The 21410-nt window shown below is 54.5% G+C and overlaps 4 protein-coding genes across 4 annotated transcripts; 2 read left to right on the top strand and 2 right to left on the bottom strand.

The window, feature by feature from the left end:
• Window positions 1-507: 507 nt before the first annotated feature.
• GCG54_00004521 (Calcium-transporting ATPase 1) lies at window positions 508-11664 on the top strand (the record flags this gene model as incomplete). The annotated part of the gene is made up of 7 exons (XM_045404570.1): window positions 508-675; window positions 736-1909; window positions 1961-3274; window positions 3324-3848; window positions 4215-5497; window positions 5547-6753; window positions 10193-11664. The coding sequence occupies 7 exons, from the start codon at window positions 508-510 to the stop codon at window positions 11662-11664; spliced, it is 7143 nt and encodes a 2380-aa protein (XP_045262513.1).
• Window positions 11665-11850: 186 nt separating this feature from the next.
• On the bottom strand, window positions 11851-12575 carry GCG54_00004522 (putative coatomer subunit zeta; the record flags this gene model as incomplete). The annotated part of the gene is made up of 3 exons (XM_045404571.1): window positions 11851-12091; window positions 12144-12396; window positions 12449-12575. 3 exons carry the CDS (start codon window positions 12573-12575, stop codon window positions 11851-11853), a joined length of 621 nt encoding a protein of 206 aa, XP_045262514.1.
• A 157-nt stretch (window positions 12576-12732) lies between these two features.
• On the top strand, window positions 12733-16278 carry GCG54_00004523 (DNA replication licensing factor mcm4; the record flags this gene model as incomplete). Its single annotated transcript, XM_045404572.1, has 4 exons — window positions 12733-12801; window positions 12907-13444; window positions 13497-15649; window positions 15700-16278. Coding segments are annotated over 4 exons (3339 nt in total), but the record flags the coding sequence as incomplete, so codon positions are not given.
• Window positions 16279-19393: 3115 nt separating this feature from the next.
• Window positions 19394-20524, bottom strand: GCG54_00004524 (Heat shock protein 16; the record flags this gene model as incomplete). The annotated part of the gene is made up of 1 exon (XM_045404573.1): window positions 19394-20524. The coding sequence occupies one exon, from the start codon at window positions 20522-20524 to the stop codon at window positions 19394-19396; it is 1131 nt and encodes a 376-aa protein (XP_045262516.1).
• Between the last annotated feature and the right edge of the window lie 886 nt (window positions 20525-21410).

A 21410-nucleotide genomic window follows, 5' to 3' on the forward strand; every position in this document is an offset into this window, starting at 1 on the left:
CCTGAACACGGCATCGAATGCTTATCACAGTGGTATTACGGTGTCTCTCCACTGGAACATGCGGAGCGGCGATTGCGGTCCCGAGTCCAGGTTCCAGGGCCCCCTGGTCCAATAGACACGGACCCGCCCCATAGGCGCGCTGGCACACGCCCTGTGACCCTGCACTTTGGGTCCTCAAAGGTCCAGATTTGGCCTTGCAATGTGCATTTGCTATCCTGGCAAAAGGCACACGTTTTCTCAACTCCTACCACGACATCCTTCCTCCTTCACCTGTCAACAACGCCCGCGAAACTATGTCTTCGGACCCAGCTACCGCCAATTGAGACCTACCCGACCAAGGGCGATACGTCCTCCTAATAAGACCCTCTCCCGCGACCCGACGACATCATTGCACACCCTGGCGCATGTCCCCTTTTCGGCCGGCTCCGCAACAGATGACCGATACTGGGCCTCCTACAACATCTGGAAGGTCGTGATCGAGGTAGCCTTGCCTCGCCTCCCGCAGACATGCAGTGGCCGTGGCACAAGAGGAAAGCCTCCGACGACGATGGCGAATATTTGCTGCCTCTGGCCTCAAAGGTGCCGGGCATGAACAGTATGCCCATGGAGCCCCTTGAGGCGGAACCGCCGCGAGAGCGGCCTGGGCACATCCGAACGACATCTGCGCAGTCAAGAGTACGCCGTGGTTTCTCTTGATCCTCGTCGACGAGTTTTGCTGACATCGATGGTTCACAGAGTGTTGCGGACGAGTTCTCCTTCCTGACATCAATAGAAGCTGCCAGCCGGCTGCAAACTTCCCTCACCCACGGTCTGTCAGCGGCCGAAGCGCTGAACCGACTGCGCGATTGGGGCCCGAACGAAATTCCTCATGAGCCGCCTGAACCACTGTGGTTACGATTCATCAAACAGTTTCAAGAGCCGCTCATCGTGCTGCTGCTGGTGTCAGCCGGGGCTTCCATCTTCCTTGGTAACATGGACGATGCGGTTAGCATCACGGTCGCAGTCACTATCGTCGTCACAGTTGGCTTTGTCCAGGAATACAGGTCAGAAAAATCAATAGAGGCACTCAGTCATTTGGTCCCGAACCATGCCCACCTGGTCCGGTCAGCATCGAACAAGACACCAGGTAGTGCCCGAACGCCCACCTGGCCGCCGAAGCCCCCGATGGATGGAGATGAGTCGGTGGCATCAAGCACGCCTGGGGAGGAAATGCTGGAAGCAACGTCGTCAAAAGTCATGGCCTCGCAGCTGGTACCGGGAGACTTGGTATACTTCACAACGGGCGATCGTATTCCAGCCGACATTCGAGTTACGAAGGCCTCAGATCTGACAATCGACGAATCGAACTTGACGGGCGAGAACGAGCCGGTGCGAATTACCGCTGATCCACGATCGCGTGGTGTGCTATCGCCAGCGTATGGGGCCGACACCCTCCAATTACCTAGCCCTTCGGCGCTGTCTGACGGTAGAGAGGCCAGCGGAAGCGGCGACAACAACATCGCTTGGATGGGAACATTGGTCAGATCCGGACATGGGCAAGGAGTTGTCTTTGCGACAGGTGGGAACACCCATTTTGGCACCATCGCAACCAGTGTGTCGGGAACCGAAAGTCCGCGCTCACCACTCCAATTGTCAATGGACGATCTTGGCTCCCAACTGAGCAAGGTGTCTTTCGTCATTATCGGCATGATCTCTCTGGTAGGCTGGCTTCAGGGTAAGAAGCTGATGGAGATTTTCACCATTTCAATTTCGCTCGCTGTTGCAGCTATTCCCGAAGGCTTGCCAATCATTGTGACGGTCACTTTGGCCCTCGGCGTTCATAGAATGGCCCGTCACAACGCCATCGTGCGCAGAATGCCGAAAGTAGAGACTCTGGGCTCGGTGAACGTTGTTTGCACCGACAAGACGGGTGAGATATGCTCGAACGCACGTGTACTACACCCTTGCTAACTTTTTCTAGGTACTTTGACTATGAATCATATGACTACCGCCAAGATGTGGTACTTTGGTGCCAACGATGCCATAGATGTAGATTCCGACGACGAAGCAACCGAGACTAAGCCTGATCCTGCTACTTTGCGCATCTTGCGTATTGGTAACATCGCAAACAACGGCCGCCTCGCACAGCAGTACACCGAAAATGGCGCAGCAGCCAGGGCCGTGCTCTCGTCAACACAGGGAACTGACTTTGCCTCGACCTTCACGCGCTGGTGTGGACAACCTACCGATGTTGCTATGCTTGATCTCCTCGACAGATTCAAGGAGCACGACGTTCGCGAGTCTATTGGCCCCCGTCTCAGCGAAACTCCGTTCAGTTCTGAACGGAAGTGGATGGGAGTCACCATCGGAACTGATTCCAAAGAATTTGCCTACATGAAGGGGGCTATTGATAGAGTTCTGGACGCTTGCGACACCTATCTCACTCGCGACGGACGAGAGATTGTCCTCGACTCTGCGCGTCGTAGCGAGGCCATTCAAGCAGCCGAGACTATGGCTGCAAAGGGTCTACGAGTACTTGCCTTTGCCAGCGGTGCTGTGTCACGATCTACCAAGGGCAGAACGACTTTAGCGCCAACCACTCGCAGCAGCACTCCAGGTAGCCCGCGTCCTCAACAAGACGAGACATATAGAGGTCTTACCTTTGCCGGGTTGGTCGGTATGAGCGATCCCCCCCGGCCTGGGGTTGGCCGTTCGATTAGGAAGCTTCTGCGTGGAGGAGTCAAGGTTGTGATGATCACGGGCGATGCCGAGACCACTGCTGTTGCCATTGGCAGGCAGCTCGGCATGCCAATCGCCAAAGCAAGTGAGGCGGGATCCAGTGCTTTGGCCGTTCGTCCCGTCCTCAGAGGCGAGGACGTTGATGCCATGTCGGAAGAGGAATTGTCTCAAGCGATTCAGCACACCACTATTTTTGCTCGCACGAACCCGGATCACAAGCTCAAAATCATTAAAGCTTTCCAGGCCAGAGGCGATATCGTCGCCATGACTGGAGACGGTGTGAATGACGCTCCGGCACTGAAGCGAGCCGATATTGGTATTTCCATGGGCTTACACGGAACCGATGTTGCCAAGGAGGCTGCGGATATGATCCTGACAGACGATGACTTCTCGACGATTCTACGGGCCATTGAAGAGGGCAAGGGAATCTTCAACAACATCCAGAACTTCCTGACTTTCCAGCTTAGCACAAGCGCTGCCGGATTGTCATTGGTATTCTTCTGCACTCTACTCGGCTTCAAGTCGCCCCTGAATGCGATGCAGATTCTCTGGATTAGTGAGTTTTCCACCGTGCACACTTACTCGACCTTACTAACCAGTCACAGATATCATCATGGATGGACCGCCCGCTCAATCGCTCGGCGTGGAGGCTGTCGACGCCGATGTCATGAATCGCCCTCCTCGCAAGCGCAATGATGCGGTGCTCACCAAAGCCGTTCTTTACCGCGTCCTCACCTCGGCTTCCATCGTCATGTTGGGTACTATGCTCGTGTACAGCCGCGAGATGCTGTCGGATGGCGAGGTTAACCGCCGCGACACTACGATGACCTTCACTTGCTTTGTATTATTTGACATGTTTAACGCTCTGGCCTGTCGTTCCGAGTCCAAGTCGGTTCTGCGAGGCGAAGTTGGACTCTTCTCCAACACGCTCTTCAACTGGGCTGTCTCGCTCAGTATTGCGGGCCAATTGCTCGTTATATACTTCCCCTGGCTCCAGGAGGTTTTCCAGACGGAAGCGTTGGGCTTCTTCGACTTGGTTGGTCTGTTGATGCTTTGCAGCACGGTGTTCTGGGCGGATGAGTTTAGAAAATATTGGAAGTATGCCAGGCGGAGGCTGGCCGGTGGTTACAGTCAGGCGGTTTAGAAATGGGGGCAGCATTCATGCAAAGGAGGCACAGGCGGATTGTGCTTGTCAACGGCCGAAGCACATATGTAAACTTTGAATACGGTAAATAATTAACGGCCTTTCCAAAGATGCATCGCAAATTTCTACCAGATTTCGTCCAATAGCTTCACCTTAAACTTGACAGTTGGCAGATCAGCCCAAACTCTGATCTGCCTCCCTTGCGCCCACACCGACACTCGCTTACCGGTGTGCAGGGTTCACCGAACCTCCTACCTTGCACTTCGGGCCAGCTAACACCTTCACCTGCACCTCGACCTCAACCCCCCACCGGCCCGGATTGCACCCACCCTACCTCTGCTGGCAAGCTCAGGCAGCTATGCACCTCTCAGCCAGCTTGCGCCAATGTCAACCCTCACGAATGGCGTCTCTTCCCATCGCGCGGACAGCGACAATGCCGCCGACAGCGCAGCACTCGCCGCAGCAGCTGCCCGACCTGGCAGTAGCTCCAACACCACCTCCATCTACGCTGCCTCGAGCGTCGCCGAGGTCCGCGCCGCCCTAGACGCCCTCCACGCCCGCGAATCGACAGTTACGAGCCGCCTCGATGCTCTCCTGGGCTCGCAGGCCGACCTCGCCCGCGAATTGGGCCGGCTCGACCTCCTCCGCGCGGGGCTCGGCAGCCAGGTCATCGCCGCGCGGTCCATCGGTAACGACATGCTCGCGACGGCGGCTGACACGGCGGGTCGGCTGAGTAATAAGGTGAAGGAGCTGGATCTGGAGAAGAGCCGCGTCGAGGACACGCTCGAGGTCGTGAAGCAGGTCGTGGAGCTCAAGGCTTGCGTGCAGGGCGTCGTGGGCAGCATGGGTGCCCCGCAGGATTGGGAGGCTGCAGCGGCGTACCTTGCGCGCGCTGCGCAGGTGCCCGAGGATATCACAAAGGGCAAGTTTGCGTCGTCGATCGTGCCCTCCGTCGAAGTGCCCGACCCGCCGTGGGTTACGCTCGAGAACGCCAAGGAAAGTTTGTGTGGACTGTTCCTGAGGGAGTTCGAGAAGGCGACCAAGGAGGGTGACGGTGCCAAGGTTACGAGGTTCTTCAAGCTTTTCCCGTTGATTGGGAGAGGCGATGTTGGTCTCGACGTATATGGCCGATATGTATGCCAGGGCGTGGCTGGCACGGCGAGATCGGTCTTGAAGGAAGGGCCTGGCGTGCAAGCTCGAAAAGAAGGCTTCTTCTACGCCAATGCCCTCACCAGGCTGTTCGACCATATTGCGCGCATTGTCGAGGGACACGGAGGTCTTGTCGAGAGACACTACGGCTCAGGAAAGATGGTCCGCGTTATCGAGCGCCTGCAACAAGAGGCTGATGTACAGGGTGGCATCATCCTTGACTCATGGAGCGATGAGCGCGATGTCGACAGACGGCTCAAGGACGTCAAGAGTTACCCATTCTCTTTCCTGGTTCAGAGCTTCCTGCCACCACAAAGAAGCGGGACGCCACGAGTCAATTCACCTGCAATGGGCGCTGGCGCAAATCCGCGCCCCAGTGAGGATGAGGGCGTCAATATGAAAGAGGTGGACGCAATTCTTAGTGAGATCGCTGTGATGCTCGGCCGATGGTCGCTTTACTCCCGCTTCTTAGCAGGAAAGACTCGGGTAAGTGGTTCTCATTGCTTAGTGAGATTAAAGTCTAACAACATGATAGGAGCCCGATGCCCCTGAGGACGCTCCTCTTTCCATACCTGAATTAGTCGTGAAGTCTAATCTCAAGCGAAAGATTTCGGACAAGCTTACTTCGCCATATAATACCATGATGACCTTCTTCTTCCGAAGATCGGTGGAGAAGGCTTTCCAGTTGGACGAAATGCCAACTGGATTGTCTCTTAGCATGAACAAGCAGGTCGACACCAATCAGCCATTCATCATATCCGCTGTCGACGATGTCATGTACGTCGTCAGCGCAGTCATACAGAAATCAACATCTACATCACAGAGAGACGTCATTGCCTCCGTGATCCCTACGATCGGCCGCGTACTCAGCTCCGACTTCATAGGCATGATCCAACGAAAGATGCGCGACGAGTCCTATCCCAAGCCAATCGTACAAGGAGGCTTCCCGCCAGAAGACAAGATCATCCAATTCATTGTTCTCATCAACAGTCTCGACACAGCCAATGAGTATCTCAACCGCATCATCACGAGCAACATAGGCAGCGCAAACGATGCGGCAAAGGCGAATGGCGAAGCCCACGAGCCATCGCTCAGAGACTCCTTCCCCTTCGACAAGGACGTCACATTCGTCACTTCCGCCCTCAACACACTACACAGCTCCTTCACCCTCAAGACGACCGAGCTTTTCAACGAAGGCCTGCAAGTCCTCTTCCAGCGCGTGGTCCAACCACGACTGCGCCCCGTGCTTTCCGACACGTTCCGTGACGTGGATTACTCTCTCACAGAGGAGGAACTCGCCGAATACGCAGAGCAGAACGACGAGGACGAGGAGGAGATGCTGGACCAGGTGTCCCGCCGCTTCGAGCACGGCTGGGACCAGCTGATGAAGCCCATCGCCCGCCTTATGACTGCCCACACCTTCACGACGCTGCACGACCTCACAGCCCGGTACCTCGCGCGCGTCCTCGAGCGCAGGGTCTGGGACGCCAGGGCGAACGCCTACGGCGTCATCCGCATGGAGCGCGACTTCTCGAGCATCGTCAGCACTGTGTCCAAGGGCAACTACGGCGTCAGAGAGCTCTTTGCGCGGGTGTCGCAGATCCTTATGGTGGCGAACATGGAGGAGGAAGAGTGGGAGGAGATCTCTGCAGTGGATAATCCGGATGAGGATGAGGATGGTATGATTTGGGTGTTGACTGAGGACGAGAGGCGGCGGGCTAGACAACTTACGACCAGGGAGCGTAGAGCTTGATGTTAACATGGCATGAACAGGTGGAGACGAAGAGATAAAGATAAGAACGAAGGTGATCCGCAGGGGGCTGGGGACTTTGCGGTTTGGAATATAAAAACTATGAGAGATGACTTGTTTTCTTCCAAAGCGCACGGATCATGACGATGTCTGCCGGGGTAGGTAGATGGTAGACCAAAATTCATCAAGACTGTTGATATTTTACGGTGGACAATAGCACTCCTGTAGAATCGTTCCACTGGTGTGTAGATCCAAGCATAATTCTTTACTTTACTTTTCGTTGGTCAGTTTTGACCCGGTCGAGTGCTTCGAAGATGTGCATGAGGGCGCGGAAACAAGCTAACTCCAAACCTCAGGGGATCTCGGGCAGAGGTCCGGTAAAAAGTTGAGCAGAACAACCGCTACCAGCCACGGGAATCCTTTTCGTATCCAATTATTGATTAGCAGTTGAGGAGAGGAAATGGGGCTACTGGACCAAAGAATAGCCGGCGCTGGTCTTGTGCTTCCGCCACTGGACGACCAGCCATTTAAGCACTATATACAGTATTCTACTGGAGGTTTTATTGCTGCATTTCTAATACGAATGTCATTCGACCACTAAGGAGCATTACCTTGATCTTGAGATGTTTACAAGTGTCACTGGTGTTCTTGGATCCCAGATCCGGGCTAAGGAACAAGCAGGACGAGCTTCGTGTGGCCTCGATGTCTCCTGCCGCTGTGTTCACGACGCTCTCGTAGAAGTTGATGGAGGCGTTGAGGGGTTAACACCATGAGCCATTCCGGAGGACATCGTGAGCTATTGGCCCAGGTGGACGAACACCGTCGTCTGGAGGTAGGAAGAACGTCGTCGGGTCGAAGAATGCAGAGCGCCATCGGGTTGAGGTAGGTATTGGAATATAAAGACGACTAACGTGCATCCGTCCCTCCAAAACCAAATGAAGTGTTTTTAGTCATTTCATTGGCTGCCTCACCAGAGGACTGAGCCGGTTTCGACGAATTCCTGGCACACTCCGGACCCTGAACCAACATCACCACCGATCCTGAACCACCACGCACCCTTCTCTCCCACGCTCCCTTCTCCACCACACCACACACCTTACGACCTGGACCACCACACCCTGGACCATCACACACCCACACACCCTGGACCATCACACATCCTGGACCACCACACACCCTGGACCACCACACACCACACACTCTACACACCCCAATATGCAAATTTGTCGTTGGTAGACCCAATCAGAGCATCTGCCTGGGCGAAGATCAAACAACCCCTTCCTCATAGACTTATCTGCAGGTATTTCTTCGTATCGTCTGGGCTTTCTCCAGAAATCCCGAGTTGCCGCTGGCCTCAGTATTAGTTGGTGTTGACCTTCGTCAATCGCAGACCACGAAACGATACCTCACAGTACTTTGGGCCATCAAAGAAAGCCTTACAATGCGCTGGGTGGATTTCAACAAGTAGGCCGGGCCATTGTGTGAGAAAGATATAATATTCCTGGACGTCGATGCTATGGATCAATGAGCGCGGGATGCGATGACAACTCCTCGTCAACTGGGGAAGGCACTTCTTCGATCGACGTTCTTTCACTGTTTGCTCGCTTGATTTCGCTCACCCATTATTTTTCTTCGGCCACCACTCTTGTCACTGTCTTTCTATATATTAGACATGCCACTTTCAACAGAAGTTCTTGTTGCAATAATCTTCGGCGTGCCGAGCCTTTTTGTCGCTATTACATCGGCTATCTTCGCCTACATGGCGGTCAAGCAGAGCCGTCGAAATCAACGTGAGGAGTCAGAAGTAGACATTCATCCCTACACCCTGATACCAATGTATGTAAAGCATGGGAACCGTCGTCATGCTGAATCTCCCATCAAACTTCATCTTCTGCTGGGAGATCTTGGCAAACCAGGAGAAGTCTGGGACGCGCCTCGAAGGTTCGAGGCAAATTGGCAATGGCTCAAAATATTCTCTCGTAAGCAATATTAGACAACATTCTACTTGGTAAGCTTCCAGCCCGCTTTCTTTCGCAAACCTCATATGAATGTTTCTCTGTTATTGACCAAGTGCAGCCGTCTTCATTCACTCTCTGGTTCGCCTCCAACTGCAGCCGTCACTTCCAGCAGACCCACGCGATTCCTCCTTAAACAATCGGTCGCGAATCATTTCGACCATCCACCTGACGCTACCTCAACCTGCCTACCTGTTTCCCCCCGCTCCTCCCTCCCTGCCCCTTCTTCTTTTATTCGCTCTTCAACTCGCAAGAAATCCGATTCAGACCCGATCCCTAGACGCGGCTGCTCTCACTCTCTCAAGCAGGGAAGATCAAAGCAGCTTTCAATACATACCATTTGATAAACTCGGCCTAGTGAATTGTCCATATGCACATCATAGGCATTATGCTGTCAATGGTTTTGAAATACCTGACAATACTTGGAGCCTGTGTGTATACGTACTCTCTCGGTCTGACCTACCAGGAATATGGCTTGACGTGATTGGGTATTGACGAGGAACTTGTGTTGAAGCACGCAGGCGCTGAGCCCTAGACTAGGAAGCCAGGATGTATATATCTTCCATTCAAACCCCATATTTTGGACCCGGGTGAAATCAGTCAGCTCCTGCAAGCCATGATCTGCTGGAGACTACCTAACTTTACCTATTTAAGTAGACCGTCTTCTTCAAAATCTGTTTCATTTTTCAAGCCCTTATTTTTCATCTTTACCCTAACTTATGATACGTAGCACACAGCGGGAAAACCATAGTCATGCGTGTCTTCCCTGGTGCTGACAGCACTGTGAGGTGAAGTTCGCAGAGAAACAGATCTTTTGAAAGTTCTTGTACTCGCACGAGTCCAAACTTTGCCCGCCTACATGCCACTCTTCGTTGACTTACTACGACGGTAATTATCAATAGTCATTTCGAATCGGTATCGTAGTTTTTCAATGGCGAGATGAGACAAGTTGCTCGCGCTTCAATGGAGATTACATGTAGCACAAGTTGTCAAACTCTTGTAAGTGATGGAAGTCCTCGGCGGCCGGGATGCCCGTTGTCGGCCGGAACCCCGGGACGGGCCCGAAGGAACCTAAATCTCCACTGAAATCACATCACTGGCTCCACTAAAATCAGATCTACGGGGGCGACTTTTAGCGCCTGACCTCAGTATTTCCTCAGAAGGTTTAGCAGGCAAAACCCGACCAGTTGGACGCCCTAAGCCCGGGGATAACGCCGCCACAAACGCTCTCATCTATGTTAGCCGCATCTCCAAAAGAATTTTTTTCAGATGAGTCAACTGCATGTCACTCTTCATCCACACACAAGACCTTCTTTGATACCCATATGACGACGATCTAGATTATTCTTCTCACACATCGGAGATAATTACCCCGGACCCTCTTTCTGTCAACTCTATTTCCTTCTTGAACCGAAGTTTTCGAAGTTCTTACCCCTCCAAGGTTCTTCACATTGGCTCTCACTTATCGTATAAGTCGCCAGCTCGCGACACACCTCTCACCTTTAAACCGCATTCTTATCAAACATCTTACAACACAAGCCTTCACGATGGAGACCCGCATCGTTAAGGTTGACGCCCAAGGGCTCGGCAGCTTCACCAACAACTCTGGACCCGAGAGACTGAGCACATGGGAAGTCAGCCCCTCCGCCTCAGGCGCCTCGATAGCCGCCCTCCGCGACGCAGCGGAGTACATGCGCACCAAGGCGACACCAGTGGCTTTCCCCACCGAGACTGTCTATGGTCTGGGTGCCGATGCGACAAGGAGCGACGCCGTCAAGGGCATCTATTCCGCCAAGGGCCGACCCTCAGACAACCCGCTCATTTCTCATGTCAGCGATCTCGACATGTTGAGGGGACTGCTGCGATCCAGCGATGAGAGCCAGACAAACGGCCATGCTCAGAAGGACCCTATCCCGGAGATATATAAGCCTCTCATCGAAAGGTTCTGGCCTGGTCCTCTTACGATTCTCCTTAAGAACCCGACGCCGAGCAAGCTTGCGCCTGAGGTCACGGCGGGGTTGACGAGTTTTGGTGTCAGGATGCCGTCGTCACCGTTAGCGTTGACACTCATTAAGTTGGCCGGTGTACCGCTGGCTGCTCCTTCGGCGAATGCGTCAACTAAGCCTTCGCCCACCACAGCACAACATGTTTATCACGATCTGGAGGGCCGCATCGAACTCATCCTAGATGGCGGGGCTTGCCAGGTCGGTGTGGAGAGTACGGTTGTTGACGGACTGTGCAGCCCGCCAGTCGTTCTGAGGCCAGGAGGCGTGAGCATGGAAGAGCTGCGAAGCTGTCCAGGCTGGGAGGGCGTCACCAAGGCGTACAAGGACGAGAGCGAGACGGGGAAGTCGGCGCCAAGGGCCCCGGGCATGAAGTACAAGCACTACAGCCCCAAGGCGAAGGTTGTGCTGTATGAGCATGCATGCCCGGCGGGCGCTGAGGGCATCGTTGCCGAGGACTTGCAGAAGGCGCTCATTCAGCAGAATGCGGATGCGTTGACGAACGGAGACGGACCGACTTCCGCCAGGATAGGAATCATCCGGACGAGGAGGTGGAAGATCGCAGGTGGTCTGCATCACGGTGCGCTGCAAGTTTCCAAGGTCCATGTTGACGGGGCTGCGGAGGCGAACGCCAGGGATGAGACGACGTATGAGGTCCAAGAGGGCGAGCTTCAGGATGCCGAGGACAAACCTATGGCGACGGTGCTTGACATTGACCTGGGAGACGACACCAGAGGAATTGCGCAAGGCCTGTTCTCTGCGCTGAGAGATTTGGATAGAAGGGGCGCCAGCGTCATCTTCGTAGACGGTATCGACGACAGGAACGATATTGCAGAGGCGGTGATGAACAGGCTTCGCAAAGCAGCATCCGAGATTCGGACATAGACGGGATTTGGGAAAAGCAAATAGAAGAATTAGGCATAAATCTCAGCATTCGTCATGACATCCCTCGGAGGGATTATACTTTTAATGATGCGTTCCCTTTCTAGGCCACCATAAAACTCCCATGTGCAGCAACCCTTCTTCTTCGCGTTGCCATTCCGTCCCCTATCTCGCTCGTGTACCGCCCCCTTACAACCCTTGTCGCAGCCAGTCCGCCAGTTTCGACTTGCCCAGCTGGGCGAGGTTGTTGACACCCTGTTCGCTGAGGTCGATGCGGCGGAGGTCCACGTCTTGCGCCGGCGCCTTGCTGACTCTTTGCACGATGATGGTAGGGTCGGTCTCGAGGATGATGCCGTCATCGACGATCTCGTCAATGGCGAGGGAGACAAGGTCGTAGTTCTCGACGATTGTGCGCTTATCGACAGATTGCCTGAGAAGGTGTTAGCAGCGCCCAGTGCCTGGCTTTTGGAGCTGTCACTTACTTAAATAGCAGATGAAGCGAGTCTCTCAGGGCCAGAATAACGTTATACAGCAGCACCTCGTTCTCATCGACACCTCCGACGACGTACATCATGACGTCTGACTCCATCTTGTAGAGAACGATCCGGTTGTCGTAGAGGATGATGTCGCCGGTCTGCTTCGCCGTCTTGTCGAGGAGGCCCTTCTCGAAGGCCTTTTGGGACTTGACATCGCCGTAGGGGTTGCTTGCGGAGCCAGCGTGACCTGCAGTCGACACTATTCGTCAGTCAGGAGCTCGGAGCTGGCATTGGGAGCTGCGAGCGCATACCGTCCTTCTGTGTCGCCGAAGGGCCGTGGTGGGGTGCGGTGTAGTACTTGGAGAATAACCGCGATCCGTCCTCTGTGCTGAGGATGAGGATCGCATTGACGGAGAAAAGGGACATTCCAGGAGCCATCTTGACGGTGTTTATATGCGTTGCGCCGGAATGCGCTTTGTTGATTAGCTTGCTGTATCTTGAGCCTCAAGTCCACGATGCCTTGTAGGGAGCTCTGGCGGGATGCAATTGACCACGTACAAGTCGGCGGGTGGTTTCGCCGACGGCCGGACTACAGGGGCCCGGCACTGCGCTGCGCCATTGCTCTGAGGGCCACCCTGGCAGCTACGATAGGCGCACGGGCCATGTCTGTCAGGCCCTTTCCCACCACGCGTAAAGTGGAAAACGCGAAACTCCTTTTCGACCGCGTCAAGAACCGGGGGAGCGCGTAAAGTGCTTTCCAAAATTGCAGCCAGCCCACTTTCAACTGCTCCTGAGCGCTCTCCACATCTCCCCTCTCCCCAGCAACACGCATATTCTTTCTTGTCGCATTTGCATCCCGCCAATTCCCCCCATCCCACCTCCGAACAATCCCTTACCGACACATCGACGCAAAGTCAACAAACACCTCAAAACAATGTCGTCGCCCACAAAAAGGTCGACGAGAAGCTCGACGGCCGGCACCACTCCCCGCCGGTCCACGAGAAACAACCCGGATGCAGACCGAAGCAGCCCCGCGCCTGCACAGGAGCCCGCTGCGCAGACGCCCAGCCGCACAACCCGCCGCTCCCAGCTTGCATCGAGCCCTCTGTTTTACGAGTCCTCGCCTGCGCAGGGCAGCAGTCGCAATGCACCTGCCAATGGCGATGTTTCGTCCCCTTTGAGGGGCGTCAGCAGCAGCCAGAACACCAACGTCGGCCCGGCTCCCAGCTCACCGCTGCGTCAAGACATTGACACCCAGTCAACCGGCGATGGTGACAGAACCCCGCGTGCGAGTGGAATGGCTAGAGGTAAGGAGGATGAGGAATGTATACTGCAGACTGAGGACTGACACGAAGGCAGAATCGTCACCCATCCGATACGATCCCAGTTCCAGCCCAGGCCGTGGCTCGGTGAGGCCGCCACAATCAGACTTCCGAAGTGAGAGCAGTGGTCTTTTCGTCTCTGACCGTGCCCGCTCACGGAGAGGTGACATTCACTCTGAGGGTTTCAGAACTCCGCGCCGCCGCCTTGTGCTGGACCCATCCGGCAGAGTAGTGACCAACGCCCCGGGTTCCGATGCGCCTTCTTTCAGCAACCCCGACCCCAACACTTCGGAGGCGGACCGTCTCGGTGGGGCGGCCGACAGCACCATCTGGGGTACCAGCGTCTCGATCGACGATACCTTTGTGACCTTCAAGGACTTCCTGAGGAATTTCACCCGAAAGTATCAGATGTACCGGGAAGGGCTGTCCGAAGCTGAGGTTCGGGAAGCTCCTGATGCCGAGTCGAAGGTCTACTGGGAGGCCCTTGAGAACATGCTTCTCTTGGGTGGCACCAGGCTGTTCCTCAACATGCAGGATCTCAACACTTACCCGCCCACTCGCAAGCTGTACTACCATCTCCAGGCTTACCCGCAAGAAATCATCCCGATTATGGATCAGTCTATCCACGATATGATGGTTGAGCTGGCCAGAGCCGAAGACCTGAGGGAGCGTAACTCTCAGAGCAGCGCCGGTGATGCTGCGAGGCGAAGCAACACAGCGCCCAGCTCAGAGCCTGTATTCCCCAGCTCCGACCACCCCGAAACACCCTCAGATGCTCCCACTCCCACAGATGCTCCCACTCCCAGGCCAGCCACTGACATCACCTCCAAAGAGGACCAAGTCTCTCAGATGATCTACATGGTCCGCCCGTACGGCCTCGAGAAGATCACCAACCTTCGAGACCTGAACCCCTCTGATATGGACCGGCTCATCACCATCAAGGGTCTTGTGATCCGAACCACCCCTATCATCCCCGATATGAAGGATGCTTTCTTCCGTTGCAACGTCTGCAACCACTCTGTCAACGTTAGCATTGACCGAGGCAAGATTCGCGAGCCTACCGAGTGCCCGCGAACTCGCTGCGCCTCCAAGAACTCCATGCAGATCATCCATAACAGATGCTCCTTTGAGGACAAGCAGGTCATCAAGCTGCAAGAGACTCCCGATGCTGTCCCTGCCGGTCAGACTCCTCACTCTGTCTCAATCTGCGCCTACAACGAGCTTGTAGACTTCTGCAAGGCAGGTGACCGCGTTGAGATCACCGGTGTCTTCCGAGTCAACCCTGTGCGTGTGAACCCCCGCCAAAGAACCATCAAGAGTGTGTACAGAACATTCGTCGACGTTGTCCACATCCAAAAGGTCGATAAGAAGAGAATGGGTCTTGACGCCTCAACGCTGGGTGTCGAGGGTGAGGAGGGTGAGACGAACGACCCTAACCTCCAGGAGAATCGCAAGATTACCCCAGAGGATGTGGAGAAGATCAAGGAGACTGCTGCACGACCAGACATTTACGAGCTCCTTGCTCGCTCGCTCGCCCCCTCGATTTACGAGATGGACGACGTCAAGAAGGGAATCCTTCTGCAGCTCTTCGGCGGCACCAACAAGACCTTCCAGAAGGGCGGAAGCCCTAGGTACAGAGGAGACATTAACGTCTTGCTCTGCGGTGACCCTTCTACTTCGAAGTCTCAGATTCTTTCGTACGTGCACAAGATTGCCCCTAGAGGTATCTACACCAGCGGAAAGGGTTCCTCTGCCGTCGGTTTGACTGCGTATGTCACTCGCGACCCTGAAAGCCGCCAGCTCGTCCTCGAGTCCGGTGCTCTGGTTCTCTCGGACGGCGGTGTCTGCTGTATTGATGAGTTCGACAAGATGTCAGACGCCACCCGCTCGGTCCTTCACGAAGTCATGGAGCAGCAGACCGTGTCCGTTGCCAAGGCTGGTATCATCACGACCCTGAACGCCAGAACCAGTATCCTGGCTTCTGCCAACCCTATCGGCAGTCGCTACAACCCCGATCTCCCCGTGCCCCAGAACATCGACCTCCCTCCTACGTTGCTCTCGCGTTTCGACTTGGTCTACCTTATCCTGGACCGTGTCGACGAGAAGAGCGATGCTCGCCTCGCTCGCCATCTTCTCTCCCTGTACTTGGAGGACAAGCCTGAGTCCGCTGCCACCAAGGAAGACATTCTCGTAAGTCCACAGACAATCAGTACACCAGAATTAAGCTAACTCTCTTGTAGCCTGTCGAATTCCTTACCTCCTACATCTTCTACGCCCGCTCCACCATCAACCCCACCATCGCGCAAGATGCCGCTCAGGAGCTGGTTGACCAATACCTGGAGATGCGCAAGCTTGGTCAAGATCTGCGCGCCGCTGAGAAGCGTATCACCGCCACCACTAGACAGCTCGAGTCCATGATTCGTCTGTCCGAGGCGCACGCCAAGATGCGTCTCTCTGAGACTGTCACCCGCGAGGATGTCCAGGAGGCTGCCCGCCTCATTCGCTCCGCCCTCAAGACCGCTGCTACCGATTCTCAAGGTCGCATCGACATGAGCCTGCTGACCGAGGGTACGAGTTCTGCGGACCGTCGCAGGAAGGAGGAGATCAAGGAGGCTGTTCTCCACCTCCTCGATGAGCTCACCAGTGGCGGCCAGTCCGTCAAGTGGGCTGAGGTTGCCAGGAAGCTCAGCGAGGGCGCCAGCATGCCCGTTGAGCAGGCCGACTTCAACGAGACGATGCGTACGCTGGAGATGGAGGGTCTGATTATGGTCAGCGGTGAGGGCGCAAGGAGGAGTGTTAGAAGAGTTGCGGCTGTCTAAAGTTAAGGTGTAAAAGTCGGCGTGGCGATGTGATGAATGAGATTATGTGGAATGTGATCTTTTGATAGATACTTGTTCGGGATGGTAAGAAAAGGACTTTGGCGTCGGCTTTCTGTTTTCGCTTTGCATTCGAAGCATGACGTTGAGTAAAGATATAATGGATGTTGATTCCCAAGCTCAAATATGCTTCCAAAGGTGTGATGCCCGTAAACCGGCGTTTTCAAGTGAGATGCATTGCGTTCTTATACACGTGTAAAAGAATATTGCGTGTTGTAACCTCCAGGAAGGGCAGCGGCGACCTGCGTCGAGGTTGACGAGCAGTGCGCGTGAAGATTGTGTCCTACTCGTGGCTTTCTTTCTGTCTTTCTTCCTCCTTCAGTATTTTTAGCCTACCGTGTCTTTCCTTCCTTTGGGAAGCAAGAGAATTGCGGTATGGAGCGGCGACCTTGTGGTGAATGCTCCTGCCCCGGATGGAATGTTATTTCAGGTGGCTTCCCTCGGGAGTCTGCCACAGCGAGCAGGGAAAGTGGCCGTGGATATGCCCAGTGATGGCCTAACGTGTCAGCTGAACGCGCGATTCCATATTACCTGAATCCAGAGCTTCTGGGTTCGAACCTCGCTTTTTTGATCTTTTTTTGTCTTTTTCTTCCCATTGCAATTTGTTTAGCGGGTGCTTTTCCAGCCCCCTAGTTCGAGGTGAGCCTGGTTGTCGTTCGCACCACATTGAATCCGTTCTGAACCTCCTATTTATTACGTAACTGAGCCTGAAATATCTAGATGGGCAATCCACTGCTTTGAATAAGTCATTTCATTAAAGGTTTGCTTCTTGTGGATTTGGTTGCAGGGGACTTGTTCGACTTCTGAGGTGTTGTGAGAGGGTGCTTCGCGGCGGGTCAGCCAGCGTTCGTTTTCCGTCTTGAGGAGGCGAATACCGCGTACGGAGTAATTCTCTATTCAGCTTCATTGTTTCATATTGTTTGTGAACGCTAATGACTGTTATTGAGCGTAGAAGGAGATATCCTTGTTTGAGACGAGTTCGTCACGCACTCACTTTCCATGAAGCATAATGACATTGCCGAGATTCCGCCCTTGAGTAGTCCGGATCACCTTGCTTGTTTGTTGCAGTTGTTCATTCCGATCGTGTCAATGAGTTCTTTCCGTCGATCACTCAGAATATTTAAGCATCGGTTGCATTGCCAACAATAATGTCGTCACAGAGCAATGTATTCTGTTGACTTCCTGGGCGCTGAAGCCGTCCTACCAAGGAGGGCCAGTAGGCTTACGCAAACACTACTCGGAATCATCTGACACCTTCAGGAGCAAAATCTATGGCTCAGTCTCCCGTCCAGCATTTCCCCTGTCCTCATTTTATTCACGTCCGTGTATCATGATGGCGACGCTGTCCGCAGTAATGCTAGTGCATATGGTTTTCAAGACCCATATATCGATAACACGGTTGCTCGTTGGCACAACGGCAGAGCCTCTTCGCCTCGAGTCATCATTCATCCGCCGTCTACGCAACCGACAACGCATTTCAAGTCCGCCGCAGCTAGGGAGCTCGACAGCATCAACGGGATCTACGATCCTAAGGACTAATTGATCTTCTAAAGGAAAGTCTTTAGGTAGCTATAAACAGCTGGCTATAGCCTTTTCATAAGAATTGCAGGGAACACAAATGCAAGTATCGATACCTCTGCCCTCTTTCCCCCGAGAAGCTTTCTTATGAGATGATAGGAGGGCTTTCCTTCTGGCGAACCGTCCTAACACGCTCGAAATTTTAAATTCTATCGCCATAGACCTGGTTCTTCTATTTCCCTTGCATGCCCTTCACACATGTCGCAACGAGCATATCGTGTGCGGTCTAAATTTATTTATTCCCTGTCGTTCTGAAAACTTCATTCCTCAGTAACAGTCTGCAGCCTTCTTGTTCTGTCAAACTGCACCGCAACTAGCTGTAAGATTCTTGAGATTTCCTCTCAGAGTATCATTAAAAGCTGACTTCCAGCTGGTCGGCTAATCTTAAGTGTCCGTCACCAGTATTATCTTAAGTTGTTTAGTAATGTAAACCAATAGACCGAAAGCAATACTATAAAAAGCTTATATCAATTTATTCGATCATCACAGCGTAGTTACGTTGAAAGAAACAATGTGCCTCGATTCGCGGTAGTATGACATAGCATTACTACAGTCTCCTTACAGAAGCCTTCCGCATCTCATGGGCCATCCATCTACTTGATACCATGCCTGAGGATCCTGGTAGAAAGTTTCCAGTTCATAGCACTTCTTTCAACTGGATTTAGCTCTTCTCTCTCGTATTCCTCGTGACGCGGCGCCATCATTGGGAATGGCATCGTCGGCAAGAAAGCAAGTTTAAAATATCAGTTTATGTACGTTTGCTCACCGGAATGCGGTGAATTTGGATTCGTCAGAACCTTTTCCACCTACTCATAGTCACCTACTCATAGTCACCTACTCATAGTCACCTACTCATAGTCACCTACTCATAGTCCAACGCATGGTTGCCGCCGATTCAAATTATTCTTGACGTTGTGCACAGAATTCCATACCTAAGCCATTCAGACCAAAAGGTCAACCCGATCGCCCCACGCCGAGGAGGCTCTGCTTTTCACAGCATTTAATCTCTCTTCGCGGGTCCGAGTTCCCTGCATGGAAGCAGAGAAACACCAGGCTTTCTAAAAGGGTGCATAGAAAATGACAGACGGTACAACAGTTACATCTGAAGTCGCAGATACAGTTGTGGGGTGTGGCTGTCTGAGGTGCTGATTAGGGCCGTCCAGTAGTACACTACGTTCGCTGTCATAATAGAATTGTGGGATTGGAAGCTTCTGAATCAAGTGGACTAGCCACCGCGAATGATTCATATCAACCCTACCTGATTTTCCTTCCTCCACTCTTGTCAAGTTTCAAGTCACGTTGATAGATGAAGTGGTGGTAAACGGTTATCATAATAGCTTCCTAATACAGCTGTCCTAAAATATCAAAACTCAAAACCCATGATCCTTCCTCCGTAATACTCCATTTCATTATTTATAAACCGATAAAACCGTTTTCCACCAAAAAGATCGAGTTTGCCTCGTGTCGCGAGACATAGGTCTTACTCGATGTCGACCTTGTGGATCTCAGTCCACTCCTTCTCGAGTTTGGGGACGGTGACGATGAGCACGCCATCCTCCATTTTAGCCGTGATCGACAGCGCGTCAATCTCTTCCCTCTCGGCGCCCGCGGGCGGGAGCGGGACGGAGCGGGCGAACATGCCGACCCGGCGCTCGCTCGAGGCCATGGTGGCGAGGAAGTCCTCGTCGCCCGGGCGGTAGACGACGCCCGCGACGCGGAGCTCGCCCTTGTCAGCGTCCCAGTCGACGCCGATGTCCTCCTTCTTGGCTCCGGGCAGGGCGAAGTGCAGCACGTACGATCTCTCGGTAGCGAAGACGTCGACAGGGGGAGTGAAGGAGGAGTCGTCGTTGGGTCCGGCGGGGCCACCAAAGTCGGGACCGCCGCGGGGGGTGTTGAGGCCTCCGAAGCGGGCAGCCCAGTCGCGGATCTGCTGGGCGAAGGGGTGGCCGGCGAATTGGTTCAGGAAGCCGGTGAAGTCGAAGCCCGGGGGAGGAGGAGGGGGCGGGTGGCCGTAGGGTGGNNGAGGAGGCGGGCCGGCGCCGAAGGGGGGCGGTGGAGGCGGGGGAGGGTGGGCACCGCGGGGGCCGTGGTGGTGTCTACTGTGGCGCCAGTGGTCACCGCCGCCACGGCCGCCGAAGCGTCCGTGACCTCCGCGTCGGCCGGGACCGTGGTGGTGGCCGTGCTCGTGCTCGGGACCGCCCTCGTCGGGGCTGTCTCTCATGGTCTCGGGGGAGTCGTCCTTCTCCTTGTCGGAGATTTCTGCGTCGTCGATGTCGCGCATGATGTCCTCGTGCGTCTCGTCGCTCTCGTCACCGTGGCGGGGTCCGTGGCGGCCATGGCGACCTCTGCTGCCGCATCGTCCGCCGCCGCGGCGGTGGCCTGGTCCTCCTCGTCGGTCGCCCCAGCCGCCGTAGGCACCCCATCCACCGGGACCGCCAAAGCTGAACTCAGCGCCGTGGAAGGGGAAGCCAGGGCCGCCCCAGGGGCCGGCGTGGTCGATGCCAGCTCCGGCGCGGGCGTTGGGATCAGAGTTGACCCAGCTCCAGAACTGCTGGGGACCGCCGGGTCGGGGGAAAGGGTTGCTGTTGCCGTTTGGGCCTGCCCAAGACATGATTGCTGTTGCTTGGTGATATCGGGTTGAATATGTGTGTATGTGTGTAAGTGAAGGGTTGTTGTTGGAGATGGTGATGGTAGTGTATCGTAAAGCTATTGAAGCTGCTGATGGGGACAAAAGAAAACCAACAGTTGGATGGAGACAGGAGTCGTCTTATATATAACGTTGGGCGAACTGCTGTGAGGCAGAAGCATGCGTATACTACCATCTGATATCGGGCATGAGTGAAGGCAAAAGCACTTGCGACGCCCATTTGCACCAGTCAGACGTACGTACACTACACCAGTAGTCACCCTGTCGAACAGATCAGAAAGGTTTCGAATGATGGACATGGGAAGCACGATGTCGCCACGCGTCCCGGGGAGGGGGGGCATCAGCTCATTGGACGGAGGCGGAGGGCGGGAGACGTGCTCACCGAGCCCCGACGCCTCAGGTGTATTGGAAAAGTCCACAAGTCCACCGTGGCGTCGGAGACCGAGTTGAGACGGCGCCGCCATGACTCTAGGGGTTATCCCAGGCGTCGAAGCTGCGTTTTTTGGTGTTTGCCTGGTGTCATTGTTTATTTCGTCAAGGAATTACGCAGTCCGCAGCAAGGTGAGGGGCGTGACCGAGCGAGATGGGTTGAGATGAGGGAGCCCAGAGTTCGGGGCCGAAAGTAACAAGGCACCGCTGTGGGGGAAGTGTGGCTTGCTCGGTCCCGTTGTGCGGTACCGCTGTGCAGCTGAACGTTGCGAGTGCCACAAGTGTCTGGGTTGTGGCTCGCCACCGACACGGGCAGGGACGCGCACGCCAACTGAGGCCTCAATCCACGGTCGGTCTAGGCTGTGCGCGGACGAGTCGTAAGGCTTGAAATGTGAGTCAAATGCCCCTGGAAATGCGTCGC

This window comes from Colletotrichum gloeosporioides, assembly GCF_011800055.1.
Source record: "Colletotrichum gloeosporioides strain Lc1 chromosome Unknown consensus_54, whole genome shotgun sequence".
NCBI lineage: Eukaryota > Fungi > Ascomycota > Sordariomycetes > Glomerellales > Glomerellaceae > Colletotrichum > Colletotrichum gloeosporioides.